This window comes from Mustela lutreola, chromosome 4, assembly GCF_030435805.1.
Source record: "Mustela lutreola isolate mMusLut2 chromosome 4, mMusLut2.pri, whole genome shotgun sequence".
NCBI classification, from domain to species: Eukaryota; Metazoa; Chordata; class Mammalia; order Carnivora; family Mustelidae; genus Mustela; species Mustela lutreola.
In genome coordinates this window covers 84,414,457-84,435,168 of record NC_081293.1, presented here as the reverse complement: position 1 = coordinate 84,435,168, position 20,712 = coordinate 84,414,457, and the positions used below count along the sequence as shown (strand labels likewise).

Below are 20,712 nucleotides of genomic sequence, written 5' to 3'. Positions count from 1 at the left end.
ATGAAATAAACACTTCAGGAACATATTTTCTCAGGTACACAGAACTATAAGATGAAATCTGTACCTACTGCTGGAACTAACTCTAAATGAGTCTCAATTTGGAGGATAAGTTAAGTGCTTATGTAAAATTGGCAATGATATCCCATCTCACCCCCTACTCTTTCACAGAGAAATAGTAAGTACTTTTAACAACAGTAATGAGGCAAATGTAGTAACCAGACATATCTGACACTGATTCCAAAGCCAACGTGCTTCATGATACCCATAAGCTATTTAAATCCCCGTGTCTCAGCTTTCTAAAAAAAAAACCCCCAAAACAAAAAACCAACCAAACAAAAAACCCCAATACCAAAAAGTCTTCAGATAGTCTATTTCATCCATTACAAAATGTCTTCTGGAATTATTAAAAACTGTAGAAGAGCAAAGAGACATTTAATCTAAATGCCTCATTTACCTGACATCAGCACAAAACAAGGCTGATGCACAAAAGAAAAATCATAAAATAACTAAAACAATCTGTTAAATGCCAAATTATCACTGCTTCATTTTTGGTAGATAATCAAAATAAGCCTTTGAGAAATGGATTACATGAAACATAATTTAGCTTGTTCTTGATTGAGAAAGTCTTCATGAACAATGTCTCAAATCAGTCCCTTTCTCGTCATTAATTCTACCCCCTGCTTCAAGTCAGACTCTTATCTTTCACTGGACCATGACAGGGGTGTCCTAATGATGAGCACTGAGAGATCTGTGGAAGGGCTGAACACCGTATTGTATACCTGAAACTAACACAACACTGCATGTTAACTACACTAGAATTAAAATTTAAAAAGACAATTGGGAAATTCTGAACACTAAATATTGGAAAGAATCATTAATTTTTCTAATTGTGATGATGGTTTTGTAGTTATGGTTTTTTAATGTCTACTGATAGAGACACTATACTAAGATATTTATGAAAATAATAATTTCTCTGTTATTTGCCTCTAAATAATCCAGTGGGAAGAAGTGGGTAGGAGTGTGTATGAAAAATGTGAGTTGAAGATGTATGGTGTGTACATAATATTTGTTCTAATCTTCTACTTTTGGTATGTTTAAAAATATTCATAATAAAAACTTAAAACATGAAAAAAAAAAATCCCAAGGCTATCCTAATAGTTTATCCCCGGTTTCTTCTTCTCACTGCCAAACAAGATTTTTCTGAAACTTAATAAATAAATAATAAAGATAAAGATGACCATGTGGCTTGTGAAAATCCCACAGCTTACGGCTGCAAACTACTTTTTGATCTCATTCCACTGCCATTCCTCTCCTTTGCTTCTACTCCATGTCTATGCTGCTTCTGTGGAAGTGGTTTAGTTTACACAAATTTCTCCTTTTCTTGCAGAGGAGAAGGGCATGGCAGATTTTGGCCTCTGAAAAAACTTCTCCTTCCAGATATACTGAAAAATAGGTCCCTAAAGAGTCAACCAAAAAAAACTCCTGGAAGTAATAAACAAATTCAGTAAAGCTGCAGGACACAAAATCTATCTATAAAAATCAGAGACACTTCTATACACTAATAATGAACTATCAAAAAAAATTCAGAAACCAATCCTATTAACAACTGAATCAGAAAGGATAAAACACCTAGGAATAAGTTTAATCAACGAGGTGAGAGAGCTGTACACTGGAAGCTGTAAGACAGTGACGAAAGAAACTGGAGAAGACACAAATAAATGGGTGCTCATGGGTGAGAATATTTTTTAAATGTCCATACTACCCAAAGCAATCTACAGATTCAATGCAATGCCTATCAAAATTCTAGTGGCATTTTTCACAGGAATACAGCAAACAACCCTAACATTTGTATGAAACCACAAAAGACCTTAAATAGCCACAGCAATCTCAGGAAAGAACTAACAGGAGGGCATTGCGCAGCATTAGCTCTTCTATCCTCATCTAAGAGGGATGATTATAGCAATACAGGCCTACCTCAGGAAACAAGAAGAATCTCAAATAATCTAACCTTATACCTAAAGAAGCTAGAGGAAGAACAAAACCCAAAGCCAACAGAAAGAAGGCACTAGCAAAGATGAGAGCAGAAACAAATGATATAGAGACTAAGAAAACAATAGAATGGATCAATGAAACTAGGAACTGATTCTCTGAAAACATCAACAAAATTGATAAATCTCAACCAGACTCATAAAAAAACAGAGAAAGAGAGAGAGGGGGAGGGAGAGGACTCAGATAAATATCACCAGAAATGAAGGATAAGAAATAACAACCAACACCACAGAAATACAAGGATTATAAGAAATCGTTTGCCAATAAACAGGACAACCTAGATGAAATGGGTAATTTCACAGTAGCACAAACTTTCAAAGCTGAATTAGGAAGAAAAAGAAAATTTGCAGCAATGAAACTGAATTTACCAGCAATGAAACTGAATCTGTAATCAAAAAGCCAACTAAAGTCCAGGACCAGATGGCTTCATAGGTAATTCTCCCAGACATTCAAAGAAGAGTTAGTATCTATTCTTCCCAAACTATTCCAAAAAATAACAGAGAAAATAAATCTTCCAAATTTATTCACAAGGCCAGCATCAGCCTAATACCAAAACCAGATAAAGACACCACAAAAAAGAACTACAAGCCAACAACTCTGATGAACATAGGTTTAAAGATTCTCAACAAAGTATCAGCCAACCGACAATACAACAAAACATTAAAAAAAATCATTAACCACGATCAGGTGGGATTTATTCCAGAGATGCAAGAGTGGTTCAATATTTGCAAATCAACCAACAAGACTGAAAAGAGACATGCACCTCTATGTCTCCTGCAGCATTATTTACAGTAGCTAAGATATGGAAGTAGCCCCCAAGTGTCCACCGATAGATGAATGGAAAAAGAACACAGGGTATATGCACAATGGAGTATCATTTGACCATAAAAAAGAATGAAATCTCATCATTTCCAAAAACATGGATGGAGAAAGTATAATGCTAAACCCAGTCAGAGAACAACAAATACCATATGATTCCACTCATACATGGAATTTAAGAAACAAAACAAATGATGAAACTAAACAAAAAAGCAGACTCTTAAATACACAGAACTGGTGGTTGCCAAAAAAGAGGTAGGTGGGGTCATAGGTGAAAAAAGATGAAATAAGCAAACACATGGAGCAAAACACTGGAGGCATGATGCTCACTGGTTTCAAACTATATTACAGGATATAGTAATCAAAACAGCATGGTTTGGCATAAAAACTGACATACAGGGCAATGGGACAGAATAGAGCCCAGAAATAAACCCACAATTATATGGTCAATTAATCTATGACAAAGGAGACAAGAATATACAATGGGGGAAAAGGACAGTCTCTTCAATAGATGGTGCTGGGAAAACTATTCAGCCATATGTGAAAGAATGAAATCGACCACCACCTTATACTATACACAAAAATCAACTCAAAATGGATCAAAGACTTGAACAACCTGACATCATAAAACTCTTAGAATAAAATATAGGCAGTAAGATCCTTGACACTGGTTTTGATGATTTTTTGGATTTGGCAGCAGATTTTGCAACAAAAGCAAAAATAAATGAGCAGCACTACATCCAACTAAAAAGCTTCTTTTGCACAGCAAAGAAAATCATCAACAAAATGAAAAGACAACCCAAAAATGGGAGTATATGCAAATCATGTAACTGATAAAGGGTTAATACTGAAAACATATTAAAAAATAAAAACTCCTACAATTCAATAGTTAAAAACCAAGCAATCCAATTAAAAAATAGGCAGCAGATCTGAACAGACACATTTCCTAAGACAACATACATATGGCCAACAGGCATATGAAAAGGCGGTCAACATCACTCATCATCAGGGAAATGCAAATCAAAATCACAAGGTGAGATCACCTTACACCTGTCAGAATGGCTAGTATCAAAAAGATACAAGTGTTGGTAAGAAAGTGTAGAAAAAGGAAGGCTTGCGCCATTTTTGTGGGACAATAAATCACTGTAGTCCCTCTAATAAACACTATGGAGGTTCCTCAAAAAATTTAAACTAGAACTATCATATGATCCGGCAGTTCCACTTCTGGATATTTATTCAAAGGAAATGAAAACACTGGAGAAGATACATGCATGCCTTGTTCATTGCGGTGCTATTTACAATAGCCAAGACATGGAACCACCTAAGTGTTCACAGACAGATGAACAGATAAAGAAAATGTGTTACAGACAAATATAAGGTAATATTATTTACCATAAAAAAAGAAGGAAAACTTGCCACTTCTGACAACATGGATAGATCTTGAGGGTGTTATGCTACGTGAACCCAGCCAGACAGAGAAAGACAAATACGGTACAGTTTCACTCTTATGTACAATCTAAACAAAACAAAACACTAAATTCATAGAAAACAGACTGACGGATGCCAGAGGGGAAGGGTGGCGTGTGGGCAGAATGGTGAAGGGCGTCAGAAGAACAGACTTCCAGTTAAAATAAAGAAGTCATGGGGATGTCATGTACAACTCGGGGGCTATAGTGAATAATGCTGTAATGCGTATCTGAAAGCTGCTAAGACAGATCTCAAAAGTTCTCATCACAAGAAAAAAATTATAACTAAGCTAACTAGACTGTGTTCATTTTTACAATACGTACTTATACTGAATCAATGTCATACACCTGAAACTCATGTAAGTAGGTCAATTATATCTCAGTTTAAAAAACAGGTCTTCGGGGCGCCTGGGTGGCTCAGTGGGTTAAAGCCTCTGCCTTCGGCTCAGGTCATGATCCCAGAGTCCTGGGATTGAGGCCTGCATTAGGTTCTCTGCTCAGCAGGGAGCCTGTTTCCTCCTCTCTCTCTCTCTGCCTGCCTCTCTGCCTACTTGTGATCTCTGCCTGTCAAATAAATAAATAAATAAAATCTTTAAAAAACAAAAAACAAACAAACAAAAAAACAGGTCTTCTACCACGTACCAGCAATGTAGATCAGTCCACCAGACTTGGGAGTACTGCATTACATGGTATGAACTCCCCAGCAGGTGCTCAATAAACAGTTGTGCAAGAATGCCCACGTTCCTACTGCCCCTGACCTTATGCTACTTGCTAGTACAGGGAACCTACTTTGATTCTGGTGTCTGGAGACAGGAAAAAAAGAAATGAACAGTTAAGAAGTAAACATGTCATAAAAAGACACAAAGAGGGGCGCCTGGGTGGCTCAGTGGGTTAAGGCCTCTGCCTTCAGCTCAGGTCAGGATCTTAGGGTCCTGTGACTGAGCCCCGCATAGGGCTCTCTGCTCAGCAGGGAGCCTACTTCCTTCTCTGTCTCTGCCTGCCTCTTTGTCTACTTGTGATCTCTGTCAAATAAATAAAATCTTAAAAAAAAGACACGAAGATAATTCACATATAAAATGCAAATAGCCAACCAACCAACGAAAAAACATTCCATTTCACTAGGAATCAAGTTTGAATTAGATGGGTACCATCTAACCAGCCTCCTGCTATGTTCAAAATGACAAATACCTTCTTAAATAATACCCCAGCCATTGGTATTGGAAAGAAATTTAGAGTTTTTTCAAGGAAATGGCTCCTCTCCTATGTTGCTGCTGGAATGGAATTTGGTAGTCTTCTGTGGGACAATTTGCCAATACACATCAAATACCTCAGATAATTTTTTTTTTTTTTTAAAGTAGGCTTCATGTCCAGAGTGGAGCCTAACACGGGGCTTGAACTCATGATCCTGAGATCAAGACCAGCTGAGATCAAGAGTCGGACACAACCTACTGAGCCACCCGGGCTTTCTAGAACTATGTAAGTTCTATCCAGCATTCCACATCTAAGAACTTATTCTAAAGAAATAATCAGTGATGTACTAAAAGATCTCTACTCATCACAGTGTCATTTATTAATAGTGAACAACTGCAAAATCCAGAAATGCAGAAATAAGGGATTAGTTAAATTAAGGTGTATCTATATGCAGCCATTGAAATTATGTTGCAGAATTATATTCTATTGTTATTTACCATATTAAGATCAGGAGACTATAAGAACTATGTACATACTATGTGGTTCCATTGATATGAAGTATTAACAAGCAAATCTCTGCCATTTAAGATCAGAACAGTGGTTACCACTCCTGGCCATGATGGAAGGGAGCATAAAGGGAGCTTCTGAAATGCTGGATTAGTCGGGTGTATCAAAAATATATCAACCTATACATTTACAGGCCCTTTTCTGAAGGGGTATTATACATCAATATAATTTTTTTAAAAGATTTTATTTATTTATTTGACAGAGAGAGAGAGAGAGATCGATCACAAGTAGGCAGAGAGGCAGACAGAGAGAGAGAGGGATGCAGGCACCCTGCTGAGCAGAGAGCCCGATGTGGGACTCCATCCCAGGACCCTGGGATCATGACCTGAGCTGAAGGCAGGGGCTTAACCCACTGAGCCACCCAGGCGCCCCATCAATATAATTTTTAAAAAATACTAAGTCATTTCCCTCCAACATGCATTGTAGGTATGTGCATTCAAAAACTGTCATAAAGATCATTTTCCCTGTTCTTAAAAATAATTTCAAATTTTTCTACTAAGAACTTGTTTTACTTTTCTAAGAAAAAAATTTATATCATAAGGTCATCATAAAAAGTGAATAGACAATATGTAGGTGGCAAATTCATTCATATTTTCTCAGTTTTGTTCTCTTGATTCATTCCTTCAAATTACTAAGCACAAAAAAACCAAATTTTTATGCCAGGAATAATTAAAACCCCACACCAGCTCCCTGAGGACAACAGCATTCCCTTCTCTAATATGTAGTGTATCCTGAGGGTCAAGTAGAACTGTGAGGTTCTCCACTGACAGCGGACATCCAAAAGTCTATTCTAGACCAAGGGAGGTTGACTTCAAAACTCATTGTTCAAAATAGGCCCAAAGATTCTTAAAAAGCAGACCAAAATTTCCACTCTCACATGCATGCTCTCAGATGACATCAATCCCAAATAAGCAGAAATCTTGGAAATGAGGGAAACATATAAATTCATGACAGATCTACTGCTAAGGACAATCATCATATACACGACTAGCATGCCCAATCTCTAAAACCTCCCCAAATACCTCACTAGCCTACGCACCAGCCACCACTATCCTATTCCTCCTCTCTAAAATCCATGGAGTGTTTACTATGAATCAGGCACTTTTCTGGGTGTTGTATTAATCGAATCTTCACAATAACCCTATGAGATCATCATTTTATAAATAAGGAAACTGAAGCATAGAGACAAGATTACCATATAGGGATAATTTTGGATGAACCAGCCCTAGGCAAAATTGCAAAGCAAGCTCAATTTGTCTTTGGCCTTCTCCTTGCTCCCTGTCTCAGTTCAGCCGACTCTGAGGGTCTCAGAGCAGGGGACTCCACATCTAGCTTGGTACCTAGAGCTCTAAGCATTTGTTGAATGGATGTACTTCTTTCCTTTCACTTTGGTTTCCTTCTCTCCAAATCTCCTAGAAAGAGAAGACTTCTTTGGTCACATCCTTTTTCTAAAAAAGGATGTTACATAATTCCTGCTAAGGTATTACCCAAAATGAGTATGAGGTAAGAGATGTATCTTCTAACTGTATCCTCCAGTCCAGTGTCCCTGTCTCCACTTTCCTCATGCACCCCTAGGTGTGCTGAATTTCACAAGAGATCTGCTTCCTCTTCACCAGTTGCTCTCCTAGACCTTAATTTCGGCTGTTTCTAGGGAGCCACTATGTTAGAAAAACGCCAGGTGCTGACGGGACTCCTGGCCGTCATCCTGGCCGTCATTCAGGCCCCTGCTCAAGGGCACCTCTTCAGAGGGGCCTCCCCTGACCTCTCTATTCAGAACAGTAGCACACCATTCTCTGCCCTCTACACTGCTTTCTTGTTGTCATCCCACCTGTCTCCATCCCCTAGGATATTAAAAAATTATTTTCTCGGTTCTGTCTTGCCTTCTAAATTGTAAACTGCACAACAGCAGGGATGCGATCTGGGTTACTGCTGTAACTCTATACCTACAACAGGAGTGGGCACAGAGTAAGCTCTCAAAAATTTGCTGAATCCACTACAAGTCAGAGGGCTTTTTTTTTTTTTTTTTTTAATATTCAGGGAAGGTAAGTCTCCCTTTAAAAAAGTACCGTCTCCGTCTCCGTCAGAACTCAATGAGCCTGAAGACAAAGAGGCAGACAAGAGAACAAAAAGAAATCTTAAAACATTAATTCAAGGGAAGAGAACGTAACAAAATCTTGGTTTTCTCTCTCACTTTAGGCTGAAGACATAAGGGTAGATATATAAAAGTGCCCAAATGTTTTAGTTTGAATGCGGTGGTAACACGATGGGAAAAGGAGCTGCAGGAAATCTTGGCGATCCATATGCTTCTACTGCTTTTAGTTTTGCAAAGTGAAAGCTAAGACTCTGCCAGGTTTCATTTAGAGTGAAATATCTAATTTATCATCTAACCAGATGCACGGTATCCACCTAAGTCAAAGTTAATTTATTTAACTAATACTGATTTCTTCACATATAGCCGGATCCTCCTCAAGGCCTATTTCCTAGTCTCTTTAACCTAGCTCAGGCTGACCTGAAGGCAAGATAGCGGCATCATCCAAACACTGTGGGGATAAGAAAAACTTCACTGAAGCTAAGAGACCACCTACTAAGTTTTAAGCTTGAAGACAAACAGGTTTTTCTTGTTTATTGAACCCCCAAAGACTAAATTAAGGTCATAAATATCCTAAGAATGTTCTGCAAGTAAATTCTAGTAGTGCTCACAGAAAGGAAAAGAAAGCTGTAAAACAGAAACCTAACAGATAATAGGAAGCATTTTAGATCTGTGGCACTCTTCCCTCTACTCAGTTTACAAAAACCTAAAAAACAAAACCTTTAAAAAAAAAAAAAAGCCCCTAATCCTAACCTGTTAATAGGTTAAATGCTCTGTAACCACTGTGTTTTCATTAAATAAATTAACCGTGTTTTAATTTTATTCGGGTCACACAAATAGCCTTTTCAAAGAGCTTGTGGTTTGTCTAATAGGAAAAGAGTCTAAGAGACTGTTACCAGTCTAAAGAACCCCCATAATAACGATGAGATTGCCTTGCGGATTGCCGAGTTAGTTTCTATGCCTCCCACTTAAAAAGTAAGGCACAGACCCACCCCAGAATTGCAAATATTCAACTGTGATTTTTAAAACGTTTGGGTAAGAAAACAGCTGTTCGGGGAGAAGTGGTAGGGAAAAAACTCGCCGAGTAGTTAGAACACAACTACTACCTCATTTTGAAAACAGCCTTCTAGGTTTCTTTTTATGTCCTAGGGCAATCTCTTAGAAAAGAAAACAAGAAAACAAGGGAAAACCATGAACAACAACAAATCCGCCGGCACCTTCCGCGGACAAAGCATCCCGTGAGGCGGTGAGAGGCGCAGGAACCGAGCTCTCAGCCCCGGAGAGAAAGCTCCGGAACGAGCGCACAGATCGTCGGCCAACGACGGTTTCGCGGGCGCCTCGCTAGCCGGCGCCCGGCCAGCCTCACAGGGACAGCTCGCTCGCAGCCCCATTTCACGTCCGGCCGTGTCCACCGACCGACCCCGCAGTTTCCAAAGAAAACAAAATCGGTGTGTTCTTACGGCAAAGTTACGCTTACAGGCGAGACCCAGGCTTCCCCGGCGCCACTGGCGCCGCCCGCGGCAGAGACCCGCACGTCCCGACCGAGCGGACCCGCAGCGGGGAGGGGGCAGGCCCCGCAGCCGGAGCCCGGCGCACGCAGCAGCCGCCCGCGGCTGAAGGACACAAGGTTTGGCTCGCGAGGCGGGCGGGCCGGCGCCCACAGCTCGGACCAGGCCTGGCGGGCAGACGCAGGACTCGCGGCGGCCGGCACCGCTCTCCGGCCCGTAGAAGGCGGGAGGGGAGAGGCGGCGGGACTCGGACGGGGAGAAGCCCCCGGAGTTCGCCCGATGGAACGCCCCGAGGATGAAAAGGGCCGTTTGTCTCCTCAGGGGACGGTCGCGCTCGGCCCGCTCCCCGCTGCGGGACTCCGCGGAGGAAGCCGCCCGGGGGCTCGCAGTCGGCCTCCCGCTCCGCCCGGCCCCCGGACCTCACCTGCCGGGCCGGCCCCGTTGGCGCGGGCGGGCGGCGGGGAGCGCAGCCGCAGCCAGAGGTGCAGCGCGGCCCCGAGCACACACGGGCACAGCAGCACCAGCCAGTTTCGCATTGGCCGCCCCCGCCCGCTCCGCCTCGCGCCCCCGTCGCGCGCCGGGCTCTCTCGCGTCCCGGCGGAGAGGGAGGGGACGTGCGGAGACGAAGGCCGCGGGGCGGCGGTCGACGCAGGCGCGACCCCTCCGGCTACGCCTGCCCTCGCGCCCGCCGCCGTCCGGACTCCTCGCGGTCCCGTGCCCCGCGCCTCAGGTTCCTCCAACCCCGGGCGGCGGTGCCTCAGCCGGCCAGGCCCCGCCCCCCCGCTCGGCCTTTCCCCCTCGGCCTCGCCCACCTCCCCACTCGCCCCGCCCCCTTCCCTCGCGTCCCCTCCCGCGCCCGCAGGCCAGCCGGGAGCTGAAGTCCTGTTCTGGGCCTAGGCAGGGGACACACCCCAGGGGTCCCGAGGCTCGGAAACCACACTTCCCATAATCCCAAGCTCTTGCTCGCGTCACTCGGCGATCGCGGAGGCGAAGCACGAGGGCACACTTGGAGCATGCGCGTCTGTTCTCGACGCCTACTAACCCCGGATGGCCAGAGGGAGGCGGTGCGGGGCAGCCGGCGTTCGGGGCCAGGCGCAGGCCCGGGAGGGAAGTACTGCTGGGGCGAAGGGTCGCCGGTCGCCTCTGATTTAAGAGGGATCGCGTGATGCTTGTTTTAAGCCACGCAGAGCTCGGTTTTCAGATCCTGGCTCCTGTGGAGGCGGGATCCTGCCGCAGCCTCCTTGGTCCGGAGAGCTGGCGGAGCGCGTCTTCCGCGGCGAATCGTCCCTCAAGTTACTGGTGCTGGGCCCCCGGACCCGCTCCCTGCCCGGCTCCGTCCTCTGGGTGCCCAGGATGAGACCACACCAGGGGCCGAGCGGCGGGGGCGGCCGCGATCGTCCGGGCGACTGTCCACGGTTCCGCGCGCCCCCGACTCAGACCGGGCAGACGAGCGCGGGGACACCTCCTGCGGGACGGAGCCGGGACTACGCCGACGCGGGGTGCGCGCGCCGGGCGGGAAGGGCTCGGAGCCCAGGCCCTGTCCCGCGGCGTGCGGCGCGGCCCCGGGACACGAACCCCTGGCAGGCCCGGCCGGACGCTCGGGGGTGCGGGTGGGGGCAGTGGCTGAAGGCGCCGGGCCATCGCGGCCGGTGCCAAGAAGACGGAGGGACGGGTGAAGAGCGCCCGGCGTCCGGTGCTGGTCGTGGTTGGTTTGTTTCAGGTTTCCGCGAGTCGTGGCAACAGAAGGAGCTATATCGTGCAGTAGAGTCTTGGTTGAAAGCCGCAGAAAATCCATTTCAAACAAACTTAAGGGAAAAAAGCGAAATATTCAAGTAACTGAAGGAGGAGCGGTCTCAGGCGCTGTCAATACCATAGTCTCACGATGGCAATTTAATCTCAGCAAAACAACCGTCTATTAGTATTCCTTCTCTTTAAATCAAGAACTTCCAACTTCATTTTATTTTTTAGTACATTCAGTTAGCCACTGTATAGTACAAAAATAAAATTATTATTTTTTAAGTAGACTCTACGCCCCTCTTGGGGCTTGAAGTCATGACTCAGATTAAGGGCTACATGCTCTAGGGACAGCCAGTGAGGCACCCCTAAAATGACTTATTTGAATGTTTTGTAATGTCTGTACTCCATTTAATTTCAATAGTTGTATAGTTTAATAGTTGTATTAAAGCTGTAAGCCTTAAATGGGTAGAAGAATAAATGAAACAAGATGGGATTGGGAGGGAGACAAACCATAAGTGACTCTTAATCTCACAAAACAAACTGAGGGTTGCCGGGGGGAGGGGGTTGGGGAGAAGGGGGTGGGATTATGGACATTGGGGAGGGTATGTGATTTGGTGAGTGCTGTGAAGTGTGTAAACCTGGTGATTCACAGACCTGGGGATAAAAATATATGTTTATAAAAAATATATGTTTATAAAAAATAAAAAATTTAAAAAAAAAAAAAAAAAAAAAGCTGTAAGCCTAAGGTGTTCATACTATATGTTTGTACTTTAAAAAAAAACACCAATGTGGGGTCAGAAGTGATTTTTTTTCCCTTTATAAGGATTTGTATATTAGTTATCGATTGCTAGCTACCAAATTACTCCAAAATAATTTTTTTTGAGATTTTATTTATTTCAGAGAGTGTGAGAGAGAAGCACACTTCCAGCTGACCAGGAAGCTGGAGGAGATGCTCCATCCCAGAATCCTGAGATCATGACCTAAGCCAAAGGCAGATGCTTAACTGGCTGAGCCACCCACGTGTCTCTTACTCCAAAAACTTATTATTTTTTTAAGATTGTATTTATTTATTTATTTGACAGAGACAGAGATCATAAGCAGGCAGAGAGGCAGGCAGAGGGCGGGGAGCAGGCTCCCTGCTAAGCAGAGAGCAAGATTGATCCCAGGACCCTGAGATATTACTTGAGCTGAAGGCAGAGGCTTTAACCCACTGAGCCACCCAAGCGCCCTACTCCAGAAACTTCTAAAACAACAGTATTTATTATCTCTCACAATTTCTGTGGGTCAGGAATTTGAGAGCTAAGTTCTGGTTCAGGGTTCTCCCTTAAAATTGCAGGCAGATGTCTGCCGGGGCTGTGGTCATCTGAAGGCTTGATTGGTGCTGGAGAACTGGCTTCCTAGGTGGCTCACATCTGTGGCTGGCAAGTCGGTTCTGCCTTTTGGCTGATGTTCTTCTCTAAGTGGGCTTCTGTAGCATGGGGACATTAAACCACAAGGTGCTTTAATGTCCCCATGCCATAGTGGCTTTCTTCCCCAAGAGCTGGAGATCCAAGAAACCAGCGCAGATTGCTGTGATGCCTTTTATGATGAATCTTTGCAAGACACACACGGCACTCCTGCAGGGTTCTGTTGGTTACACAGACTGGCCTGATTCACCATGGGAATGAGGGACCACAGAAGGGGGTGTATACCATGGAGCAGGGCTCACTGTGGCTCATGTTGGAGGCTGGTTACTACAGTATCTTATGCAAATGGTTTCTAAACAGTTCGGGGAATCAGTAGAGGCCTCTATGTACTCACTATGGCCCTCGAATACCCCCAAGCCAAGAAAAAACAGTATTTTCTCGTGGGAAACAGAACTAGCAGGCTGTGATCACTGCGGTTCTTGGGCAAATGTCACCAAAATCTGTCCCTTCCCCAGAATGTTTGTTTCCATATAGCGGTAAGGAAGGAGGATGTGTAATGTGTATGAATTTCTTGTTTGAAATCATTTGTTTAGAAACTACACTGATCTACATTTCAGTGAAAGAAATTGTAAAAGTAATAATCAGTTGTTACTAAGGGTGTCCTGTTTTTCATCTTGAAGAAGGACAGTAAAAGGGGCACACTCAGTCACATAAAATACTGTGCTGCCAAAGGGATCCCCAACTTCTGGGGTGGCAAGTAGCCGGGCCGGGTGTGGAGCACCTGGGCGAGGCCATTCCAGTGCTGGGCCTGGCCCAACGTTATGCCCTTTTGTGCCTGGCCAGAAGGTGCTCTGCCTCTGGGCACCTGTTGTGCACCTGCAGCTGTACAGGGCCCCTTGGCAGCAAATTTATAAAAATTAAGACAAAAAAGAAAGGTAGTAAAAGGCTTCTGTTGATGTCCTAAAATATCCATTTTGTGGTTAATGAATTATAATGAGTTAACCTCAGAGGAGAAATAATCTCTCATTTAGGCAGATCTATTTATTCAACAAATCCTTAATTATATGCCAGGCACTTCGGTAGTAGGTACTTGGGATAGATCGATGAACAAAACAGAGATCCCTGGCCTGCAGTGGTGGGGGAGGGGACAGACTGGAGACTATAATGATAAAGAAATAGCAGCACATAGATGATGGTAAGTGTTAGAGAAAATATGAAAGTAGAGCGGGGTAGGAGAGTTGGGAATGCAGGACTGAAATGGGGCCAATTACAGTATCAAATAGTATTTAAACAACTGTTCAAAGTTACAATGAGCTCTAAAGGGAGGAATAAATAAAACCAGCCTAACCTATGGCATTAACTAATTAAGATGTTCTTCCTTCCAGTTACCAAAATGCCTTAACCTACGGCAGGAACTTCGCTGGTGTTCTGACATGCCTGTAACAGAGCTTCGAGTAACTTTACAGCATCTGTGGATCTCACCACAGTGGGAGCTACTCTATCACCTGTTGAGAGAAGCAGGACCTTCCACTTACTTGTTGTGTACTTTCGTCTAATAAACTCAGGACTAAGGTGGGTAAAGATCATAAGAGAGACAATGTGTAAAAAGGAAAGAACAAAATTTTAAAAACCCTAGGGATGATGTAAACAGCCTATGTAGTCAAGGTACTCAAGTTTAAGATATGAACAAGTTTTTTTTTTTTTTTTGAGATTTTACTTATTTATTTGACAGAGAGGGAGAGATCACAATTAGAGCGGCAGGAAGAGGTGGGGGGGGGGCGGGAAGCAGGCTCCCCACTGAGCAGAGAGCCCAATGCGGGGCTCCATCCCAGGACCCTGAGACCATAACCTGAGCCAAAGGCAGAGGCTTAACCCATTGAGCCACCCAGGCTCCCCTAAGGTGTGAACAAGTTAGCAGAGAATTAGGATTAGGGAAAGGCAAACTGAGATGGTTAGTCACCCTGGCTGCAAATCAGTTGTAATAAGAGAAAGGAGACACATATTGGGGCCACACAAAGCAAGAGGTATCTGGCCAACACCAAGCGTCCCAGAAGAGGTTATCCCTTGAAAATACAGGGCTGGGGGGGGTGCACTTAAAATCAAAGAGGCCAGTTAAGAAGGCCAGTGGGAAGTAAAGGCATTTAGGACACCTTAGGTGGACACCTGGCTGGCTCAGTCAGGAGAGCATGTGAGATTTCATTTTGGGATTGTGAGTTAGGGCCCCATGTTGGGCTGCTGGGTGTAGAGCCTAAGTAAGTAAGAAAGAAAGAAAGAGAAAGAAAGAAGAGAGAGCACGTTAGGCAAAAAATAAATAATAAAAATTAATAACCCCCAGGGGTGCCTGGGTGGAGCAGTCAGTTGAGTGACTGATTCTTGGTTTTGGATCAGGTCGTGATCTCAGGGTCCTGAGATTGGGCCCCTCCTTGAGCTCCACACTTAGAGGAGAGTCTGCTTGGGACTGTCTTTCTCTCTTCCTCTGAAGTCCACATTATAATTTTTTTAAAGATTTCATTTATTTGACAGAGATACCGTGAGACCCAGAACACAAGGGGAAAAGCAGGCTCCCTGAGTAGGGAGCCCGACTCGGGACTCAATCCCAGGACTCCGGGATCGTGACCTGAGCCAAAGACAGATGCTTAACGACCAAGCCACCTAGGCGCCCCCACATTATAATTTATCTGGTCCCCTATTACTAGACACATTAGCACTTCTGTGCATAAAATGTTACCCATATTTCAGGTAACTTCCTTTTTTAAAAAAAATTTTAAAGATTTTATTTATTTATTTGACAGATAGAGATCACAAGTAGGCAGAGGGGCAGGCAGAGAGAGAGGAGGAAGCAGGCTCCCTGCTGAGCAGAGAGCCGGATGTGGGGCTCGATCCCAGGACCCTGGAATCATGACCTGAGCCAAAGGCAGAGGCTTTAAGCCACTCAGGTGCCCCAAGGTAACTTCCTTTTTAAGTATTATTTTAAGGCTCTTTGTTCATACTGGTATTGTAACAATGTGTCTAGTTTGCCTTTAACAAGTAAGTTTCCATCCCACCTAACATTTTTTAAAAAGTCTTTCCTAATTCAATGGCAAAATGTTTTTTCATTAAAGAAATTGAATATTTTATATTTATTACCTGTTTTTATCTTTTCTGTAAATTATCTATTTTGCCTTTTATCCATTTGAACAAACTCTTATATATTAAGGATATTTATCCTTTACATTTATATGTTGAAATTACTTTCCCCTGTTTTCTTGCCTTTTAATTGTATGACTTTTTGGACACAAAAACATTTTGCATTTTTATGAATTCAAATCATCAATATTTTCTTCACTTTTTTTTTTTTTAAAGATTTTATTTATTTATTTGACAGAGAGATTACAAGTAGGCAGAGAGGCAGGCAGAGAGAGAGAGGAGGAAGCAGGCTCCCTGCTGAGCGGAGAGCCTGATGTGGGACTCCATCCCAGGACCCTGAGATCATGACCTGAGCCGAAGGCAGCGGCTTAACCCACTGGGCCACCCAGGCGCCCCTTTCTTCACATTTTAAAACACTTCTGATGATGGGATCTGATCAATATTCTCTCTTTTTTAAATATTTTATTTATTTATTTGACAGAGATCACAAGTAGACAGAGAGGTAGGAAGAGAGAGAAGGAAGCAGTCTCCCTGCTGAGCAGAAAGCCCGATGTGGGGCTCTATCCCAGGACCCTAGGATCATGACCTGAGCCAAAGGCAGAGGCTTTAACCCACTGAGCCACCCAGGCACCCTGAGATCTGATCAATATTCTTATTTGATTTAACCTTTCCCTAGAATTTATTCTGAAATGTGATATGATTGAGGATCTTCTAAATAAATATTTTATCCCATAGCTATATATTGTCCCTGAACATTATTTCCCTGTTACTTTATGATGTATGTTAATTATTAAAATTTTTACATATAATAGTATTTGTTTTTGAGCCACATTTTTGCATTAATCTGTCTTTATATCAGCACCATAATATTTTAATGATTGTAGTTTTATGATATCTTATAATCCAGAGGGCAATTCTCCCCCCATACTCTTACTTCTCACAAATATATTATTTCTGATAAAATTTATAATCATCTTTCATAGTCATTACCTTGCTCCCTGAGCATTATGTTTAGTTACAAAACTAATGTATGCTTATTATAGTAAATGCCAGTAATGCAAGTGTCAACACGAACAAATGCTAGAACCTTCCTTTGGCCCACCCAATCATCCTATCCAGATTTAACCACTTTAGCCTGGATATTTCTGCTTGTATATATATCTGGAATTTTCCCAAATCCCCTAATTTTTGGTATAGAAAGGGAGGAACACCTTTCATTTTAATCCCTGAGAATGAAATCTGTGCCCTTACTCCATGTAACTCCAGAAATTCTAGTTTCCTTCTGAAATATCTAAGTGTGGCCCAGGAGGGTTTGCTTCTGCCCAAGTTCATTATTACTGTCACTGACCACCTTTTACTCCAGATTGCTGCTCTAATTTTCTCCAACAATCGCCTCAGCCCATAGTGACTTCTGTAAACCACAACACCAGTTCCTCTGCTTCCTCCCCAACCATGGACGTGATACCTCCCTTTTTCCTCCAAATCACAGCTGTGGCATGGCTCTCATGCTTAATACACTTCATTAAGAATTTAGACTAAGAAAATGCAATACAGAAAGGAAAATTTTAAACTAGAGGTGAGATGAAATTGTTTTTAAGGTCTACAAATAGAGTTTCCCATCAGGCTGTCTCTTGGCTTATGTGCCCCTCCCCCTGCACTGGTCACTTCCAAGGGTTTGCTCATCTCCAGGTCAAGGTCACTTCTCACTGGTTCTCTCTTTCAGTACAGGGTCCAATTTTTATTGCCAACCAATGAAGTCAAAATTGCCCTTAAGTTTCTCTTAAAGTCACCTAAAATGTATAATATGCATGGTTCTGTGTATGCAGTTCTATAGAAAGATTATTTTTTATTCTTCTAATTCTTTACATTAATGTGTCTCTGCAGCTCTTGATCATTTTTTTCCCCTCAAGGAAACCATCTTTCCTTAAACAATAAGGTTCACTTTTTTTGGTTAATAGTTGGGAAACCTGTGAAACTATGCAGACCTTCTTTTCGAGAGCTTCAGAACGACTGGCATTCTTTGCCTTGGACATCCACTGTCCAAGTAATGTGCACTACTTAACTTAATAGCTACACTTGTAATGAGCATAAAGTATAGACTTTTCAAATCGCTATGTTGACGCATCACACTTAAAACCAATGTAACACTGTGTATCAACTACACTCAAATAAAGAAAATAAATGAGTACTTTTCTTTCTTTCCTTAGTCAGTACTTGAATTCTTTTAGGAGCCTATGAAGCGACTGTCAGATAATTTTTGCAGAAAACAACCTTCACACCTGCAGATAGAACGCTTAACATCTCAGTCTGAAGCCTCTCGACTCTTGTATTTCGGTTATCTCACTTGTTTAGGATTTCTCCAGGGCCACCAGAAGGTGGAGGAGTGTTTCCAGATGCTGGGGGCAAGGTGCTCGGGTGACGGGAGGAGATACCATGGTGCCCTGTCTTCAGAGTGGAGTGTTGACCGCTGATGACCGGTTGCATTGCTTTCTGGGAATTGGTCTTAGCACAAGGGTATTGCCTTGCCCAAGGGTACAGTCCCCTCCCCTGCATCCAATGACTAGTTAAGTTGGGGTAAAAATATTTGGGTTAACTCTGAGGAGCCATCCCATGACTTCTGTTGTAGCTGTGTCATAGTTCAGCTTCTGCCCGATTCTGCTTCCCTGGCTCCCCTGTAGCTGTCTGTCCTCAGTAAATGTCCTGCACATAATGTGAGCTCAAGGGTCTGTTTCCCCAGAAACCTGACCTGAGACAGTGATTCTGTTAAGATGTAAATAAGACGGGGCTGTTTCTCAACCCCAAACCCTGGGATGGCTCATTGGTTCCCTTACAGGGAAACCAAAGTCCTTGGCCTACAGGTCCCATGTGATCTGGAACCTTGTACACCTCTCACCTCAGCCCCTAGTACCCTGCCTCTCATTCGCTTTGTTCCAGAGCTGTACTGGCCTCTTTACCACCCCTCGAATATGACAGGTACATTCTTGTTCCAGGATCTTTGCACTGCTCAGTCCTTCTGCTCTTCCTCTGGATAGCTTCATGATTGCTCCATGTCCTTCAAGTCAGCTAAAACGTTAACTTCTCCAGGAAGCCTTCCCTGTCCATTCCACTGAAAATTCAACCTTTCTCCCACCATGCCCAATTTCCATTACTCTGTTCTATAACACTTCTCCACTCTAGCGTACTGTCCACTTTACTTATTTGCTTTGTCTATGGTTTATCGTCTTACTGTCCATGTAGAGCAGAGACCCCCCGCCCCCATATTGTTCAGTAATATATCCCAAAACCTGAAGCAGTGACTGGTACTCTGTGGGTGATCCATGTATTTTTTTTTTTTTAATTTATTTAGCACAGAGGGGAGGGGCAGAGGAATAAGGAGAGAGAGAATCTCAACCAGATTCCCGGCTGAGTTGGGAGGCTGACGGGGCTTGATCTCAGGACCCTGGGATCATGACCTGAGCCAAAATTAAGAGTTTGACGCTTAACCAACTGAGCCACCCAGATGTCCCATGATCCATACATTTTTTGAATGAATGAATGAATGAATGAATGAGTGAGTGAATGAGTTTGGGAAACTTTTTCAAGGTGTTTGTAGTAGAATTCATGGGGTGTCATTACAACCAGGGAGAGTGTGCAGAGCAAAGACAAACAAAGACATGAGCCTTTAGGTGCAAGTGAGGAAGAGGAAATTACAAAGGACACTGAGAGGAAGCCAGAACACAGGAGAAAAAGAGGAGATTGTGTCACAGAAGACAAGAGGTGAGATGGAGAGGAAGAACAAGGAACTGTGCCCACGGTTTTCAAACTATGAAGCCACATAAGGACTTATGGCGTGAATGTCTTCCCCTAGATCCATCTAATCCCACATGGGATGGATGTGCAGGTGGGGCAATGGTGGGGGGGGGGGTCCGAGAGTGGAACCCTCATGGTAGGATGAGTGTCCTCATAAGAAGAAGCCAGAGAGCTAGATTATTCTTTGACTGACTACTGCACCAAGAAGCTGGCTGTCTAATGCCCAATGAAGTGGAAATGACGTATGGATCACTTTTTCAAGAAGGTTGGGTGCAAAGATCAGAAAGAGAAAGACCGGAGCTGGGAGGAGAGACTGAAGAAGTGAGTGTGTGTTGCATTCAGGTGGGAGAGATAGGAACAACCCAGGTTTCGTAAAAGGATGCATAGAAAGAACCAGTAGTAACCGCATAATAAATCAACCAAATCCGAGTTTTGAGAGAAAAAGGGGATAGGACAAATGCTACAATGGACAGATGATGCCAAGACAACAGGGACTTTCCATAAACCAGGGCATATGGTCAACCTATCCAAAGCTCTGGTTCTCTATGCAAGTCATTCCTCTGTGAGCTTAGCAAGCTATTACATTTTCTAACTGTAGGTGGCAGCAAAAAGCTTGGCTCTTTATGACCTTTTCTTTTCTTGGAGGCGTGGTGGGGATGGCAACTAAATGTGGGTAAAAGTTAGCCACTGGCTGTAGTGTAGGTTCAAGATAGCAGATTTCAGTTTAGATTTTATTCCGGGAAAATCCATTTTGTATTTTTTTGGGAAAAGAAGCATCTCTTTTGGATCTCAAAGAGGAAACAATATTTGAGCCATTATAAAATAGTTAGTTGTATCGTGGAGTCATTTTATCTTTTCTTTTTTGACCATTGTCTCTTTTTTTCCAGTCTTACTGGGAAGTAACAGAAATATATCACTGTATAAGTTTAAGGCATACAGCATGATGACTTGTTTACATATATTGT

At 43.3% G+C, this 20,712-nt stretch overlaps 1 protein-coding gene across 2 annotated transcripts in view; it reads right to left on the bottom strand.

Annotated features, from left to right (window-relative positions):
* The window catches only part of B3GALNT2 (beta-1,3-N-acetylgalactosaminyltransferase 2), a 61,731-nt gene extending 51,285 nt beyond the window's left edge, over positions 1-10,446 (bottom strand). The window contains exon 1 of one of the 2 annotated variants that reach the window (XM_059170405.1): positions 10,114-10,446. In XM_059170405.1, coding sequence (XP_059026388.1) covers positions 10,114-10,225 — 112 coding nt within the window. In that variant the 5' untranslated portion in view covers positions 10,226-10,446. The remainder of the gene's footprint in view (positions 1-10,113) is intronic. The other variant, XM_059170404.1, reaches the window with a different exon arrangement.
* Between the last annotated feature and the right edge of the window lie 10,266 nt (positions 10,447-20,712).